The sequence below is a fragment of the Anoplopoma fimbria genome, chromosome 10 (assembly GCF_027596085.1).
Source record: "Anoplopoma fimbria isolate UVic2021 breed Golden Eagle Sablefish chromosome 10, Afim_UVic_2022, whole genome shotgun sequence".
Lineage (NCBI taxonomy): Eukaryota > Metazoa > Chordata > Actinopteri > Perciformes > Anoplopomatidae > Anoplopoma > Anoplopoma fimbria.
Genome location: NC_072458.1, coordinates 2,588,752 through 2,604,727, shown reverse-complemented (window position 1 = coordinate 2,604,727; position 15,976 = coordinate 2,588,752). Strand labels below are relative to the sequence as shown.

The following is a 15,976-nucleotide window of genomic DNA, read 5'->3' as shown; positions in this document are numbered from 1 at the left end:
TACTTAAAGTGAAAATAATTTATTTTAAAAGATTTTATTGTTATCATGTGACACATAACATATAATTAATAACACATGACCACTAAAGCATTTCCATATAAAACTCCCTTTTCCTCTAAGAGGTTCATTGTGCAAAGCAAGTAGAAATCCAAACATAGTTTGACATTTACAAATATTTCAAAATATTCTAATGTGTTTCTTTTTTTTTTTTATAATCAGCTAAGCTCTTTTGTTCTCTTCCACACTCACTCTTCAAGGTGTAAATTAATATGAACGATAAAACTTTGTAAAGACACGTCTGAGGCATGCAGATTGGCACAAATGTTAGAAAAAACAAAGATATAGATATGAAATTAGAGTCAGCTCTGACACCAGTCGTCTCTGGTCACAAATCCAGTGCTTCGGCCACCTTTCTCTCCTCAGGAATACCATTTACCTACAATGAAGATTAAAAAAAAACAACATTAAACCTTATTGGTAAGTAATCGCATTGAAATTCTGATAAGCTGTCAGTCCTTTTAAGCAGAAGAGAGAAGCTATTGTAACTTCATAAAATATAAAAACAACTCCTGAATCGGCATGAATACCTACCTCTAGCCTTCGAAATGTTGACATGACATAACTTTCTCCTTTGTTAGCAGTGAACAGAGAGAAGCAGCAGGTTAGTGCTGGAAAAGTCATGCAGCTGCACACCATGTACACAGGAGGGCGCTCACACGCCAACACCTGAATCGCAGGCGTTGAGACGCCACTAGACCGGAAGTAAAGCTCTCATGCCTGATTTCTTGTGAAGCCATAGCAAAAATTATTATCTCTCAATAATTTGTGTCCAATTGAATAAAGTCTGGATGCTTGTGTTTTTACAGTTAAGCAGATCAGGTCAGACGGAGGTTGTTAACAACACAGCAAAAATAACTACCACCAAAAATGTAATATTATTGTCTGTGTAGAGTCATGCTATTCAATGTGGAAGTATGTCAGAACACCTCAATCATATCTAGTCCTGGCTTATATGTTGTTCTGACATCTGCTCCTGTAACTGAAGCCTATCCAATTATCTATATTTATTAATCAAACACTCACATCATAACACATTCAGGGTGCTCGACTACTACAGAAATGATGGGAGTACCAACCTGATGGCCGTTGCTGTGGTATCGTAATCTGGTTTTGCAGATTCCTGAAATCATTAACAATTATATTATTGTAAACAGACATGCACATACATTACAAGAGCCTTTGGTATCATGTGCTGTACTTGTATTATCACATTTTTCTAAGTTTCAAGCCCATTATGAAAAATCATGGGACAGCTTGAACCTCTTAAGCTGTCGCCGTATTTATTTTCTCAAGGACTGACTGGCTTGCTGCAGCTTTAGCTGTAAACACGGTGCCGTTGGAAGGACTTGAAACGAGCCTAGACAATAACGGTATTGTTTTTTACTTATATTACCCCTACATAATGACGCCTATAAGCCGTACATCTGCATGCTTGTTAATGAGCATGTGCACACAGACGTCTGTGTCACGTGATGCGTTACACACGTGCATTTCCCTCCACCCAAACCAAACCATCTCTGAACTCACGTCTGTGTCTGCATGAGGGGCATGCTGGTGGTCTCATAGTTGTCCGGGTGGATGGGCGGCACCACCTCGCCGCTGACTGGGTTGAAGACGGGCAGGGTGGAGAGGGGCCAGGAGATCTCCCGGTTCTTAGACATGCTCCGCAGCTCCTTGGTGGACTTCTGGATGGAGCCGTGGTGAACCAGCTGGATGCTGGAGAGGGGAGAGGCAGTGAGGAGAACGTTATATTGTAGCTTGTGTTATCATGGTTGGTGGTGTTACTTTATCCTGAAACACCCTTATATATTTTTGAATATACAATCCACTTGTATCAGCTATGGTGAGCTCTGCACTCAATTCATGCATGCACAACAGCAATGTAACCTCCACCCTCCACCTATCGCTGGGACTTCCTTACCTCGTCTGACTTAAAGTGTAAGATAAGTTCTTAGTCTTCAAGATTTATGTGTTTTAAACAGTTTATATAACCTAGTTCTGGCCGTTGAATTTTGAGCAGCCCATTGAATGAATGGATGTCAACACACAAATGAGCACATGAATGGATATGAGAAAGCCGTCAATGACAACATAGATGACAAAACTGCCAACCAAAGAGAGGGGGGGAGGGGACAGAAACAGACCAAGAATAAATAAAAAAACACAGGAGAGGTAAAACACTTACTCTGGTGTTTGCATGTTTCTTTTTTCCCTAGAAACAAAACAAAATGGATGAATTAAATACTAATATTAATAGTTAAAGAGACATCTACACACACGTGAATGGATCGTCGGGTAAAGACAGAGTGGAAATGGTGATGGGGAGTGGAACATTGAGCGAATGAAGGGGGCACGTCTCTCCCAGCCTGTAAATGATGGAGAACGATGAAAGGATTTATCGTGGATGAACGGCTATCGATGCCATGGCTATGCTTCAAAACACCAAGATGTACGTGACGGAATTAACAAAAAGCTGTGACAGACATTCATGAGGAACTTAATATAAATGGACCGTACAACTAGATGGTAATGACGAGCTGCAATTCCAGTCCAGATTATTGCTGTTATCTAAATATCCTTACTCTATCCATCCTCTCTCCCATTTGGTTATCATATACTTAAGTAACAGTTTCTGCACTTTCCTTAAATGTCTGTTGGGGTGTCTGGTGCAATATCTGCATAAAATAAATATAAGACCAGGCACACTTACACCCCTTCCCGTCTGCAGCACATAGTGTAGCCGAGGATGAAGAAGAGGACTACTGCCACAGCCGAGGGGACAGCCAGAGTGATTAGGAAATCTGAAAAGTAGTTCCGACCCATCAGAGTCTCAGAGGGGGGGTTGTATTCCCCGAATTCAGGCAGGATCCCGGTGCCCGGGTCGGGACGGGTAATGTACACCGGGACCACTTTGTTGATGTCAACCTGAAGAAATAAGTCGTAGTTAATTCAGCATTTGTGAAAAAATATGTTTATTTATTGACAGCATTAAGTGAAAAACTTTGCTTATGGAGCACAAAGAAGAGCGGTGTACGTGTTTCCATCTTGCCTCAACATTAGAGCAGTTTTCTATTCAGGGAACTCTGTACAAGACAATCCTCACCAGAGAGATTTTGCACCAATCAATGTCAAACTGAGCTCTGAACTTCTTGTCACAGCTGATGGCGGGCTCCATTTCCTGACTGCAGCGCAGCTGGTTATGTGGGCTCTCCACCTCCCGCAGGCACGACGAGAAGGGAACATCAGCGCCAACCATCACGTACACTCTAGGGAGGGGGGGGATGGAAGTGGAATACAAGGCATGAGAGACGAGAAGAGAAGATGGAGCCTCATTTTACATGTTTACGCTGATGCTTGTAGTAGTCAGAGTGTTTTCTCCTCCACTGACTGCTCTACATGCTTTCATCTTCCAAAACGTCAGCATGAATCTTCGATGCACAACTTATGGCAGCTCGTGTGGGCTATTCCCCTCTGAACTAGACCAACTGACAGTATCTGTCAGCGCTGACGGCCGAGTGTACTCGTCTAATTCACAGGGAACTGTGGATCCCCAGGGCCCCAATTAAATAAAATGTCAGCAGGATGTGAGTGGGCTAAAAAAATAAGCAATTTGTTTGATTGAGAGAGAGAGGTGAAGAGGTGGAGAGAATCTTTAAGGCTGTTAAACTTCACGCTTATTGTGTATGAGTTATTAAGAGGAATTATATCTAAATCATTTAAAAATGATCTGAATTAGCTGAAACTGGATCATCTTTCGCTCAGTATGAAAAGCATTGTGTGTATTTTGACAACCGTTGCAATACAAGTCCAGCCAAAACCTTCAAAATCCTCACCCTTCCTTGAGGTTGTTGATTGGCAGGGGCACACGGCCGCCGCGGTCCAGCGCCGAGGTGATGTTGATGGCGTTGAGGCGCTCAGGCTGCCACACGTTCTTCACCGCTCCCAGGAAGTCACCCAGCACCTCGCTGGCCAGCATCTCCTCCACGTTCATGTTTTTGATGTAAAACTCCGCCTGATAGGGAAGAGGGAACTCTGTGAAAAGGGATGAAGAAGAGAAAAAAAGGTGAATGGCAGTAGGATGAGGGAAGAAGAAGACAGGAGGACAGCTAGAGTGGTCTTCTGCTGACTAAGACACCATTAATACTTTACTACTGCTGCATAGTTGACACTGATTCCACCAGTATGTCCAGCAGACGCTGGTGTGTTTGCTGCGCTCTGTTATGATTTGGTTTCCTTCTGGGGCCAGATGGCAGATGATATCATACAGAAGGGAGAGTGATGTCACGTTGGCGCGGCGAACATCTGCCGCGCGTTCGACCAATTCAGTTCATAATGAACTGCTTGAACCGTGACCGGTCAACAAGCCATGTTGTGCAAACATGGCTTGTATACAGATGCACAGATGTGAGGTGCAGTCTCTCAGATGCAAAGGAACGGCTGCTTCCCGCAGATTTACCGTAATAATTTATAACCGTAACATACTGTACTAAAACAGGACTGTGTGTTTACAGAAGCCACAACATATCATACTGATTTATGATAGCCAACCTTATAATTATTTATAGTATTTATAGTATATATATATATATATATATATATATATATATATATATATATATATGTATGAATGTGGGGGGCCCGGGCTGGACAACCTTCTGTGTGGAGTTTGCATGTTCTCCCCGTGTCAGCGTGGGTTCTCTCCGGGTTCTCCGGCTTCCTCCCACAGTCCAAAGACATGCAGCTTAGGTTAATTGAAGACTCTAAATTGCCCGTAGGTGTGGATGTGAGTGTGAATGGTTGTTTGTCTCTATATGTCTGCCCTGTGATAGACTGGCGACCTGTCCAGGGTGAACCCTGCCTTCGCCCATTGACAGCTGGGATCGGCTCCAGCACCCCCGCGACCCTTAACTGGATAAGCGGTTACGGAAGATGGATGGATAGTATGAATGTTCTCAACACTGGGTCTTCAGCAGATAGATAATTGTCTATAATTATATATATTTAACACATGGTTAGATCTATACAATATGTTCTTGTCGACAGAAGTTTTCTCCTCATGGAAGTCCATTGCAGCCTTCAAGTGTGTCCTCCAGATTTAATCAAGTCTGTTTGCTCTAAGCTCTCATGCTGGCACCTCTTACCTTCTGTGGCCATGATGTTTACGACCAAGTTGTGCCGCGCCGTCTCGAAAGTGCGTCTGTTATAGGCCGTAATCTGCAACACACAGGGGTGAAAGTTAAGCCCAGATCAGTGCAGCTTATATGGCAGCAGCCCTTTGGACAAGGCTGAGCTAGATACACTATGCGGGCGACGTGCCCAACTGAGACAGCGTAAAGAGGCACATGTGCGGCTGGCGCTGCGAACGCTAAGCCTTCTGGGAGAAGAATTTCTACAGTAGCTTATGGGGGGCAAAGAAAGCATAAAAAAACATAATGGAATTTAGGTCTGATGACTCATAGCGTAACATTGGACTATGCTACTACTGCATGCATACAAATCAGCTGGGTGGAGTAAAACCAATTGAAATGTGTAACTGCTACTTTCCCTTCATGTGTGCCTTCTGGTTAAGACTACACATTTGTGATACTGTTTTCTATTTAAATTCTTTTAGTTTACTGCTTTCATGTTGCGCAACACTTTTCCTTCCTTGCCATATTGGACAAAAGCACAAATGCCTTCATCTTCCCTCTCTCCACTTTGAAAGCGGTCCAACCACCCACCTCTATGATGGAGGGCCTGCCAACATGGTCTGCGGTGGGGGAGCCATAGAGCACTCCGTCGCTGTGCTGGGTCCTCTGGATGTAGCGCAGCCAGCCTGGCCGGTCGGGGTAGCCCATTAGGTTGGTGTTGAAAGTGATCGGGTCACTGCTGGCATCTCCTGTAAGGCAGCGCTGCTTAATGAGGGGTGACCCAATGATCTGTTACGGTTCAGAACCAATTTAGTAATGTACATTAAGAGCCATTAGCTGAATTGTGGATATGTTGCCAACAGCAGCTAAGCATTTTCTGCAAGTGAAATATGATAAATGGACGTTGCGCTGCTGCATATATACAATGACTGCGCCAACGTTGTAAATGTACAAATGTTTTAGTCATTTAGATAATCAGAAATGTCAGCACTATTAATCAGCGCACAATGTTTAAATGTGCCGGTGTTGTACCTGACTTTGGGTAGGGAGGAAACTCTCCTTTGAAGTGCTCTCTCTCCAGAACATGGACGAACAGCACTCCTGCAGATGGGTAGACGTTACGATCTGCATGTGATCTTGACAAGATGGTGACCACTGAAACAAAGATTTTTAGAAAAACAATAGAACAAAATTAGCTCCTGAAAGCAGAACGTTTTCAACTTTTTTTTTATGATTAATGACCTGCCAGCAGAACTAATTGGAAAAGAAGAGAAGGCGTTAATAAAGCAAACATTTGTTACAAGCGCCTGCTAACCTCCTACAGCTCCGAAATCAATACCACTCACAATAATAGATTTGTCTTCTTTTCTTGCTTTGCATCTACATTCTCTTAAATGTAAAGGCGGTTACTTCACATGAGGATGCAGTGCAGAAACAACCAAGCATGAAGGCGTAAACTCGACTTATTAAAAAAAAATAACATAAGAGCAAGCTGCTAAAGCAAAACAATGAGTTTTAGGGCCAAGGAGCCGCGGTTCTCTGGGTAAAATCAGCACTAAGTACACTGCACAGAGATGTTTCCATGCCCTCCTCCCACTCTTTATCTATTATGCTCTTTGTTTAGCCCCACTCCATTTCAAACACAAACATGTAGTCTTTATTTGTGAGGGGCATTGCTAAGAAAATGGCAGCCCGTTAACAAAAGTTTACACAATGTAAGGCTGGAGGTGATTTGCAAAAGCCCTCTCTTTCTCTTTGCATATTTCCCTTGAACTATTTCCTCTTCTTTTGCCCACTTGTCTTCGTTGAACCCTCTACGTATTTTTGCGCAGCGTTTTTCTTTTCTCACTTTCCCTCTCTCTCTCTCTCTCTCTCTCCCTCAGTGGGTGGGAACTTGTTTTTTAATCACCATGGGAGACAGTGTACAAGGAGGAAGAGAAGAAGGATCGAGATGAGAGATAGTGAGATTGCGAGATAGTTTGAACTGCTTTCGCCTGCAGACACACAACTCGAGACACATTAAGTAGCGAGGCATAAGAAAGCTGAGTGTGTCTGCCTTCCCGCTGACAAAATGTCGCAGATTTTCCCTATTGTTTATCTCCTGCTTTATCTTTCCACTAGCATACATCAAACTTATATAACTACCTTCAGTGTCATAACATACAGTGGGCCTCTACTACTGTACTCTGACCCCTCTCCTTGAACAGAAGCTGATTTCCAAGGCGAGTCTCTCCTGAACAGAGTAATAAAGCAGGATTTACATTTTAATCCGTGTTCATGAAAGAGGAAGTCAGTATGTGATCTTCGGTTGTTAAGCGTTATCTATTACTAGGGTGCACAAAGGGGTTATAGAAGATTAGGTGACACAGTAAGCTGCAGATTACTAAGGAAGTCCACATCTACGAGACAAAATTGCCTAACTGCAATCTAAGCGCGCTGATGAGCTGCAGGACGTTTAATAAAACGGTCCCGTATGCAAGTTAAACTGGGCTACATCTGTGGCCACAACCAGAGACGCTGAACTGGCCATATGTCAGAAATCCCCAAGGACTCCGTCACAGCTAGATACAATCAATAGCATTTAGCGGCCCTTGAATGCGGTGTTACTTAAAGAAACCTGAGGTTATTATATCCACCACATCTCTCTCCAAGAGCAGATTGAGGGAACCGCCTGTGCATGACTAATCCACGCCATAGCCTCTCTCTCCTGCTACTACTGCACCCATGACACGAGGATCTAGGTTATTCACAGACTGAGAATAAAACCTCATTCAAGTTCAGCACACCAGCGGCGCCCTCAGCGACGACTTGAGTCGATCTGCAAATCCCACTCTGAATGCGCTCGCTCGTTTTCTATTACCCGACGCCCGTTGGGCCTCATCAATTCTTCACACACACAAAGGACCACAGTCACACACTCCTGGTCAAGGTCAAGTACCGGCTAGTCTCATTTTCTGCTCAGAGACCAACTGGATGTGGTATAAACATTTGTGGCACGTCCACAGATGAGACAAACAAGGGAGCCCAGATGGCCTGGTCTCACCTAATGGTCTGAGGAGTAGGAGATGACCTATGGGATTTGAGACGTGTTTTGGCCAATCAACATTAAAGCTTTGATTCAACAACAAGCGGCAGCCTTCATGTTAGCCAGTCTCGCCTGTGTTTCCCCCTCACCTTTGAATGCAGTCACTTCCATTCAGACAGCAGCCAGTGTAAGTAAAGATCACTAACTAAGCTACGCTGAAGCTCTACTAATAGCATCAGATCTGCTTATTTGCGGCGTGCTGACTTTCTGCCAGGCCTTCTCGAGATGATAGACCGCAGCACTCCTGCAGCACATAATACATCACCAATTAAAGTTAATACCTGAGCGACCACTGAAGACTAACCTGGCGGCTCCCGCTGCAGGGCGAATGTAGAGACAGACAAGTGCATGCTGATGCACACAACAAGCTGCACTTCCATGATAACTGGGCTAATATACACACCAGCATCCTAGTATTCTCTATACATCATACATAATTATACATTTATTGTTAATAAATCACTGACAGGCCTTGGGGGGGTGGAAATGTCTAACCAGATTGTAAGCCTTTCCTGGCTGACCTTGGACTGGCTGAAGTCTCTGGAGTGATGCCTTAAAATGCCATTGGCAACGGCAAGAGAATAAACCACCCTTGTCCTCTAATGGCTCTAGCTAACAGAAGCCTTTAGCTAGCTGAGGCAGAAGCAAGGGAGGGATCTCCTTTAGTTCTGCCGAATCAGCTGCGTATGTGCATGTTGTCCGGGGTCAGGAGGATGCATGTGCTTCTTTGGTGTTTAGCGGGGAAGCTTCAGCAACAAGGATTGCTACTGTTTGGACCGCAGCTTTGGTATTCCACCCCGGATGAGTTTGAGACTCGTTGTTCTTAACGCAGACCTGGAAGTGAAAGTAGTCGGTGTCACAACGAGCAGAAGGCTGAAGTTAAGGACAAGAGTGGACATGAAACAGCCAGCTCAGTCTTCTAGTGCTCTATAAAGGTAAGTTAATCACTCATTTGTCTTAACCGATTGTTGTGCAGTTCTGTCATCCACAATGTTGACTCAGCGCCATAAACGACCAGTATTATGTTAAACAGAAGATATAGACCTTTGTCTCACAGTTAATGATTAAGGATACATTCTAATTCCAGCAAAGACCAGGTTTAGACACACTTTAAATTCGGTATACTACTGTTATAGCAAATGTAAGTGGGCCAAGTCTGTGGGTCGGCACACAACTGAAAACAATAATGCCAGTATTAATGGGAAACCAGTTGAGCGTGTCACTGTGTTATGACAGGGGAGGGAACAGCGGGTCAACACATGAAGTGCACCACTGCACACACCCACTCACCGTCTCTGTACAGGGCTGTTCTCTGCTTCCAGCCCATAGATCGCTCCATATGGGCTCCATTTCTCTCAAGGAAAGCGGTGTGTTTGACATCATAGGCATGCACAATGTAAACTATTGGATCAATGAATACAAGCATGAATGGAACAAGTGTTTTTTTCTCAACGGCGGTCTGAGCTATACATTAGGTTTGTTGCCAGTTTATTAGGTAGTAATAATTAAGGCTTTATTAGTCCCACAGTGGGGAAATTCGGTTCTCTGCATTTGACCCATCCCTGCAATGAAGCGCCCGGGGAGCAATTTTGGGGTTAGGTGTCTCGCTCAAGGACACCTCGGCATGTTGCCTGTAGAACCACCGACCTTGTGGTTGCGGGTCAAGCGCTCTACCTCATGTGCCACAGCCGCACAGTAGATGAAACAAATGCAGTCTAATACATCAGCTGAGCTGCAAAGCCTACTTGTAGATATACTCATGAATGTTCACTTTATTCTGGTTTTAGAAATGAATATTCAAGTGGATTGAAGCTCAGACATTTAAGTCTGCGTTAATAACTTAATACAAAAACAGTGGCAAACTGAAAAGTTAAATCAAGCCTGAGTAAACTCAAGTTTCCTGGTTGTGTGTTATGTGGTGCGTAGAAACTGAGAGCTTCTCATGCGTGAGGAATTTATGTTTTTATTTGTCTCATATGACAGTAAACTTAATGTCTTTCGGTTTTCGTAAAAAAAAACAACATTTGTATCTTTTCTTGGGTTGCTGGAAATTATAATGCGCATTTATTACTTTTTTCTGATTTTTGGGGGGTTCAATAAATAATGGATTAATCAATAAAATAATCAACAGATTGTTGTAGCGCTAAATCAAAGCGTGGACACAATATTTTGACTTGATTCTTTTAATTCCTGCTGTATTGCTAAAGTGATAGTAGGCAGATTTGTTTAATTAATGGGTGATACCATTATGACTTACTTACATCAAAACACTAACATTATAACCTTTATTAAGGTAGGAGAGTCATTTCAAGGCTGTTGTAATAGTTTTATCTACAGTACCAGTCAAAAGTTTGGACACACCTTCTCATTCAACTACTTTGAAGAATCTAAAATATAAAACATATTCTGGTTTGTTGAGCATTTGTTTGTTTACCACATAATTCCATATGTGTTCCTTCATAGTTTGGATGTCTTCAATATTAATCTACAATGTAGAAAAAAATAAAAAATAAATAAAAAAAATATTGAATGAGAAGGTGTACCAGTCCAAACTTTTGACTGGTTTGTTGAGCATTTGTTTGTTTATAATTCCATATATTCATAGTTTGGATGTCTTCAATATTAATCTATATATAAAGAAAAAACATTGAATGAGAAGGTGTGTCCAAACTACTGGTACTATATATATATATATATATATATAAAAATATAAAAATAATAATATATATATAAATATATAAAAATAAAAAATATAAATATATATATAGTACCAGTCAAAAGTTTGGACACACCTTCTCATTCAACTACTTTGAAGAAGCTAAAATATAAAACATATTCTGGTTTGTTGAGCATTTGTTTGTTTACCACATAATTCCATATGTGTTCCTTCATAGTTTGGATGTCTTCAATATTAATCTACAATGTAGAAAAAAATACAAATAAAGAAAAACCACTGAATGAGAAGGTGTTTTCAGCTGTTTTGACTGGTACTGTACATGCACCTAATAAACTGGCAACTGATGTCAATATGTGTAACGTCACCAGAGACAATCAGCTGTAACAAATGTATCAGTGTAATTAAAGGTAACCTGCTTAATTATGCATTCATAACACACCTACAGGTCTACATGTAAGCATGGGCCTGCACACCAGGAAATATGCTGTTTTATTAAAGCTGAATGAATAAATAGAAACATAACAAGATATAACATATTACATGCATCGTTGGAGATGTATTGAACAGTACAGTCACGTTGAATATGATATATATAATATATAATAATACTATTGTTAGCCATTTTTCCATGTCTCCTCCTCAGCCTCTTGGGGAAAAAATGAGCCCAGTAGCCACACATGCTAACGAGCTAGCTACCTAGCTAACGGTACCGCATCACCCGGATCTCTTCCTCCGGTTCTGAGTCGATACGTACCGAGCCACACCAGGACAGCTGCTGCGGACATGTCGCACATCATCCTCGAGAATCTCGCATCAAAATCGGGTGTTTTTTTTGGTCTAGTCGCCACTGGGTTTGACAGCCATGATAATAAGCATCCTGCAGCATTCCTTCCTTCCTCCGCCTCCTTCCCTCCTTCACTGGACTTCTCATTGGCTGAACATCTGGATGGAAAAAGATGGTTGTCTGGTAAAAAAAATAAAAAAATAAAAAAGGGCAAAAAAACACACAGTGTGAGTCAGAATAGCAGAAAATGTTTCTGGTTGAATAAACTGTGATTTAAATTGCCTGTATATGAAATACAAGTGACTGCTGCTTTTTTTCTTCTCTATTTCTGTTCTTCATGTCAATGTCACATTGTAGTTCACTGAAAGCATCTTTATTGTTTGTGAAATTCCCACATTTAATAGAGGCTTCTTTGATAAAAAGTTCAGACCGTCAGCTTGATGTTTTTGTTGATAATGGCTCTCAATTTTGGATCAGCGGTTAAGTAAAGACGGACTCACGCACGTGGCCTACACAAACCATCACCTCACCAGAGCATGACCTCCTAAGCCCAGCTGTTGGAGGGCAGACACATATTTGAGAAGTCTACTCCAATCTGTCCAGACCCCCCTGCAGAGACAGATGGTCATGTTTTGGCCCTTTGGCTCCAAGTCAGGCCTGCTTAAGGGCTTTGGGACCCTTAATTCACCCCTCATGCTCCCTTAATGTCGGCTACCGCTAAGAGAGCACTTTGATCCTGCAGAAAAGGATCCTAATTCTGGCTGCATGGCTCCTGTTTTGATAAAGGCATATTTGAAATTGGATTCATGGTTTCCTCTGTGGTGATAAACACGATGCCATCCATCCTCTGAGCTCTGCAGTGCGAAGACTGTTCTGTAGTCTCACCCTCCCCTTTTATCCCCTTAAGATTATTTTTAGGTTGCTTAGCAACATCTTCACATAGCCAATGATTGGGCTGCATATGAGTGTATCACAACAATTACTATATATCAATGCATGCGCTAAGATGCGTGGTAGTGAGGACTTGGGAAAACATAGCATTCCCTCTTGGCATAAGCTAAGATAACGGCCGTATGCGTCTGATATCTGATGTAATAAATGTGTACTGATATGGATTGATATCAGTCCAGTTCTGTTTCAGTATAGTCTGCAGAAAGTTTCTAATTGCATTGTTATTGTCCTGGTTTTGAGCAGTGAGGCAAAATGCAACATTTACAGTACCACTCTCCTCAGATGTGAGGGCTGTTGCTAAATGGGAACTGTAGCTCATGTGGCGTCCGTGTTTCTTGTAGTGCAGCAAATACAACACATGGCAAAGACACTCTTTTTTATATAACTTTTTACTCTCTAAATTCAAGATGCTGGTACTGAAAATGTGGAGAATATTAAGTAAAGTCATCAGTGTGTGAATGGGTGACTGTAATGTAATGTAAAAAAGAAACAACAGTATACTGTATGAAAGAGAACAAATATTCTGCTGTGAGGGAGTTCAGTATGGACTGAAATGGTTACATAATAATGTAAATCACATATTTTGGCAGATTATATGACCGCATACATTTATAAATGAGATTTACTTCATGAGATTTGAGAAAGTGACAAATAAAGTCATAAATATCTCATTCACATTGGTGCAGAATATGCATGTTTTAATCTGCTAAATTACATTTGAATTCATTATGATTATCCTTTTGTTAAAATGTAATTTATAAAATAAAGATTGTGATGTGTGCTTACAAGGTATGTATGTAAGCAACAAAGCCACATATTAGGCATTATTGACATTTGTTAAGATAATCACACATACGTTGACAAAGCTTCCTTTCAAGTGATTAATCACATGAACTCAGCTGCATGCTTTAGGCCGTCTCTGTTGGCTCCTGTGTGACCCAGCCAGCTAGAGTTGTTACCCTCTGATCTTCTTTGTTATAAGACTGTTAAAATATTAATGCAAACTGAGTAATTGGATAGAGAGAATGCAATCTTTCGGAACCATAGCATTTTTGAGATGCATTCAGGGTATGAGCGTGTGTGAGATGGACTTCAAAGGTCATTTGATATTCAGGGGCTTTCTTTTCATTACATGTGGCCAAATTGAGTCTCCTTAAAACATTTCTCCTCCTCCAAACTGAATTAATGCTCAATTGCATCTGTGCATCAGATATCCCTTTCTCTCTCTCAGCAGACTGACCTTTAATGAGTGACTTAACAGTGAAATTCACCTTAACCACCTTTTTTTCTGGCTCTACCTCCCCATTAACTCCTTCAGGCCCCCTGGTGTTCCTCACACCCCATTTTTGAGCCACTGTCATTTGAAACACCCACAGCATCGCCAGAGTGGTCCTTGACTCCATCATCCCTACCCAGCCCAGCCCATTGATGAACAATAAGCATGTGAAGTTACAGTCCCTGTGTGCTGGTATTTATTTCCAGACTGCAGCTCACTGAAACCCCCTCCGCGCAGCAGATTATCGGACCAAACCATTGCTGCGGTTTAGGTTTTTAGCACCTGTCACATGAGGCTTTACATTTGCGAATCACCGGCTGTCGTTGCAGCTTTGCATCTTTAGTTTTCCACACTGCAGAGGTATATCGGACCTGCCCTCTTTGCAAATGCTGCCACAGTGCTGCTCCCAGTGAGACGAGCTGCCAAATTGCACCGACACCCCTATAGCATCGCCCACTGCCTGCAATGGCGTTGGAGCGGCTCTAGTGACTACAAGCGTTTCTGTAGTGGCTATTTTACCAGCGTGGGATAGAAAGGTTTTTTGTTTTTTTTTGCAACAAGAGCATCCATATTCCATATTTTCAGCATCTGGATTCCAGTTTGTTGTTTTTAATCACGCGTCAAACGAAGCCGGAGCCATGAATGTAAGTCTGACTCTTTTGTTTTTGAAACATTGAAGCACCGTCGCTGTGGTTTGTGGTTAACACACATTAAGTGTTTTTAGGAATGATAAAAAAAAAAATGGAAAAAAAAAAGATCAGTCATTTATATTCATGCCCATACCATTACATCTGCACGGGAGGAAGGATGCAGGTAAATACATGTTTACCAGTGTCAGAAGGGGGAACCTGAGGCTGTTTATCTAATCCCTCTGACACAATGTTAAAGCCCCAATTTTATCTTTTTTATCTTTCACCTCCAACTTTATTTATCTCTGTGCAATATCCTCCGAGGCAGCATAGGATGTTAGTCAAGTTCAAACGGGTGTTTCTTTGCTGAAGGATTTCACATAGGTGTTGTCATGGACCAGCAAGAGTCCAGCATGGTGAATAATGAATATTGAACCAGGGCATTAAGGTTTCAACCGCTGCTGCTGCTGCTGCTGCATCCACACAATTCATCACAACTGAGATTAATGGATTCTCTAAGTCCCAGATGAATGTTTTGTATGTGTGTCATATTTCATCTTCCTCTTTGTGGAATGCATTTCCAAACAGGATTAAACATTAATGGCTGTAGGTATGGAATATTTAACTACTATACTAGCCTGCTCCTCTGCTTTAATGCAGTACTATTTTAACGGTGGGTAAAATGCAAGTCTTTCAGTTCATAAAATCTTTAGTATTTTTCTCTTTTGAATGATATCAACACATTTTTGCTGCATTCAATAGCATTTTCTCTGTGCAGTAAATATGCAAATACCATGCAATGCTTTGTTTAGGGATTTAGTAGAAAGCAGCATAATGTCTGATGGTTTAGAGAGCTGTAGGATGTGGCAGCGTACAAGGGTCACAGCTTACTGTAGAAAGCAGAGGGAGTGGGAGAGAGAAAAGAGAAGAAGAAAACAATATTTCTTCCTGCAGTACCCAGTTTAAACATAAAGAGCTCAAACACCAATGTGTGAGTATTGATTTGAGAAGGTAAACAGTGCAGCAGCACTGAAAAGACAACATTATCAGAGCGCTTTTAGGGTCCAATTGGCTCTCATATCTAGTCCTCTTGTACTAAGAGCTTCTTTATCATGAATCTGAATCTTTGGCTCCCATGCCTCTGACTAGTGTTATTGATGGAAGATGGAAATGATCTCTTTTCAAGCTTTCTAATCATAATTAGGATTAGTAAGAGCCATAGTTATCTCTCTTGAACTCACTTAATCATGCAGTGTCATACAAAATGTTCCTGTCTTTATAACACCTCTTTTTGTCCCTGCAGGTGTGAATGGGCCTAAAAGACCTATAATAGTGGGTGGATCTGATAAGGCAGTGTTGTGGTAGGTCAAACTAGACTCCTCACT

At 41.8% G+C, this 15,976-nt stretch overlaps 1 protein-coding gene across 2 annotated transcripts; it reads right to left on the bottom strand.

The window, feature by feature from the left end:
- Positions 1–24: 24 nt before the first annotated feature.
- sgce (sarcoglycan, epsilon) lies at positions 25–11,845 on the bottom strand. 2 transcript variants are annotated; one of them, XM_054606121.1, is made up of 11 exons: positions 11,706–11,845; positions 6,222–6,344; positions 5,781–5,938; positions 5,202–5,274; positions 3,894–4,092; positions 3,164–3,326; positions 2,771–2,985; positions 2,246–2,272; positions 1,588–1,776; positions 1,137–1,180; positions 25–436 (listed from the first exon to the last, which is right to left on the bottom strand). In XM_054606121.1, the coding sequence occupies exons 1-11, from the start codon at positions 11,746–11,748 to the stop codon at positions 420–422; spliced, it is 1,251 nt and encodes a 416-aa protein (XP_054462096.1). In that variant the 5' UTR covers positions 11,749–11,845; the 3' UTR covers positions 25–419. The 2 variants fall into 2 exon arrangements, with proteins under 2 accessions (XP_054462096.1, XP_054462097.1); XM_054606122.1 differs by lacking the exon at positions 2,246–2,272.
- Positions 11,846–15,976: the final 4,131 nt, after the last annotated feature.

Coding starts and splice junctions, on each gene's coding strand:
- sgce (XM_054606121.1), bottom strand. CDS start 11,748: ATGATGTGCGACATGTCCGCAGCAGCTGTCCTGGTGTGGCTCG. Junction 3,327..3,893: donor ATCAACAACCTCAAGGAAGG/GTGAGGATTTTG, acceptor CCCCCTCCCTAG/AGTGTACGTGATGGTTGGCG. Junction 1,181..1,587: donor CCCCTCATGCAGACACAGAC/GTGAGTTCAGAG, acceptor TAATGATTTCAG/GAATCTGCAAAACCAGATTA.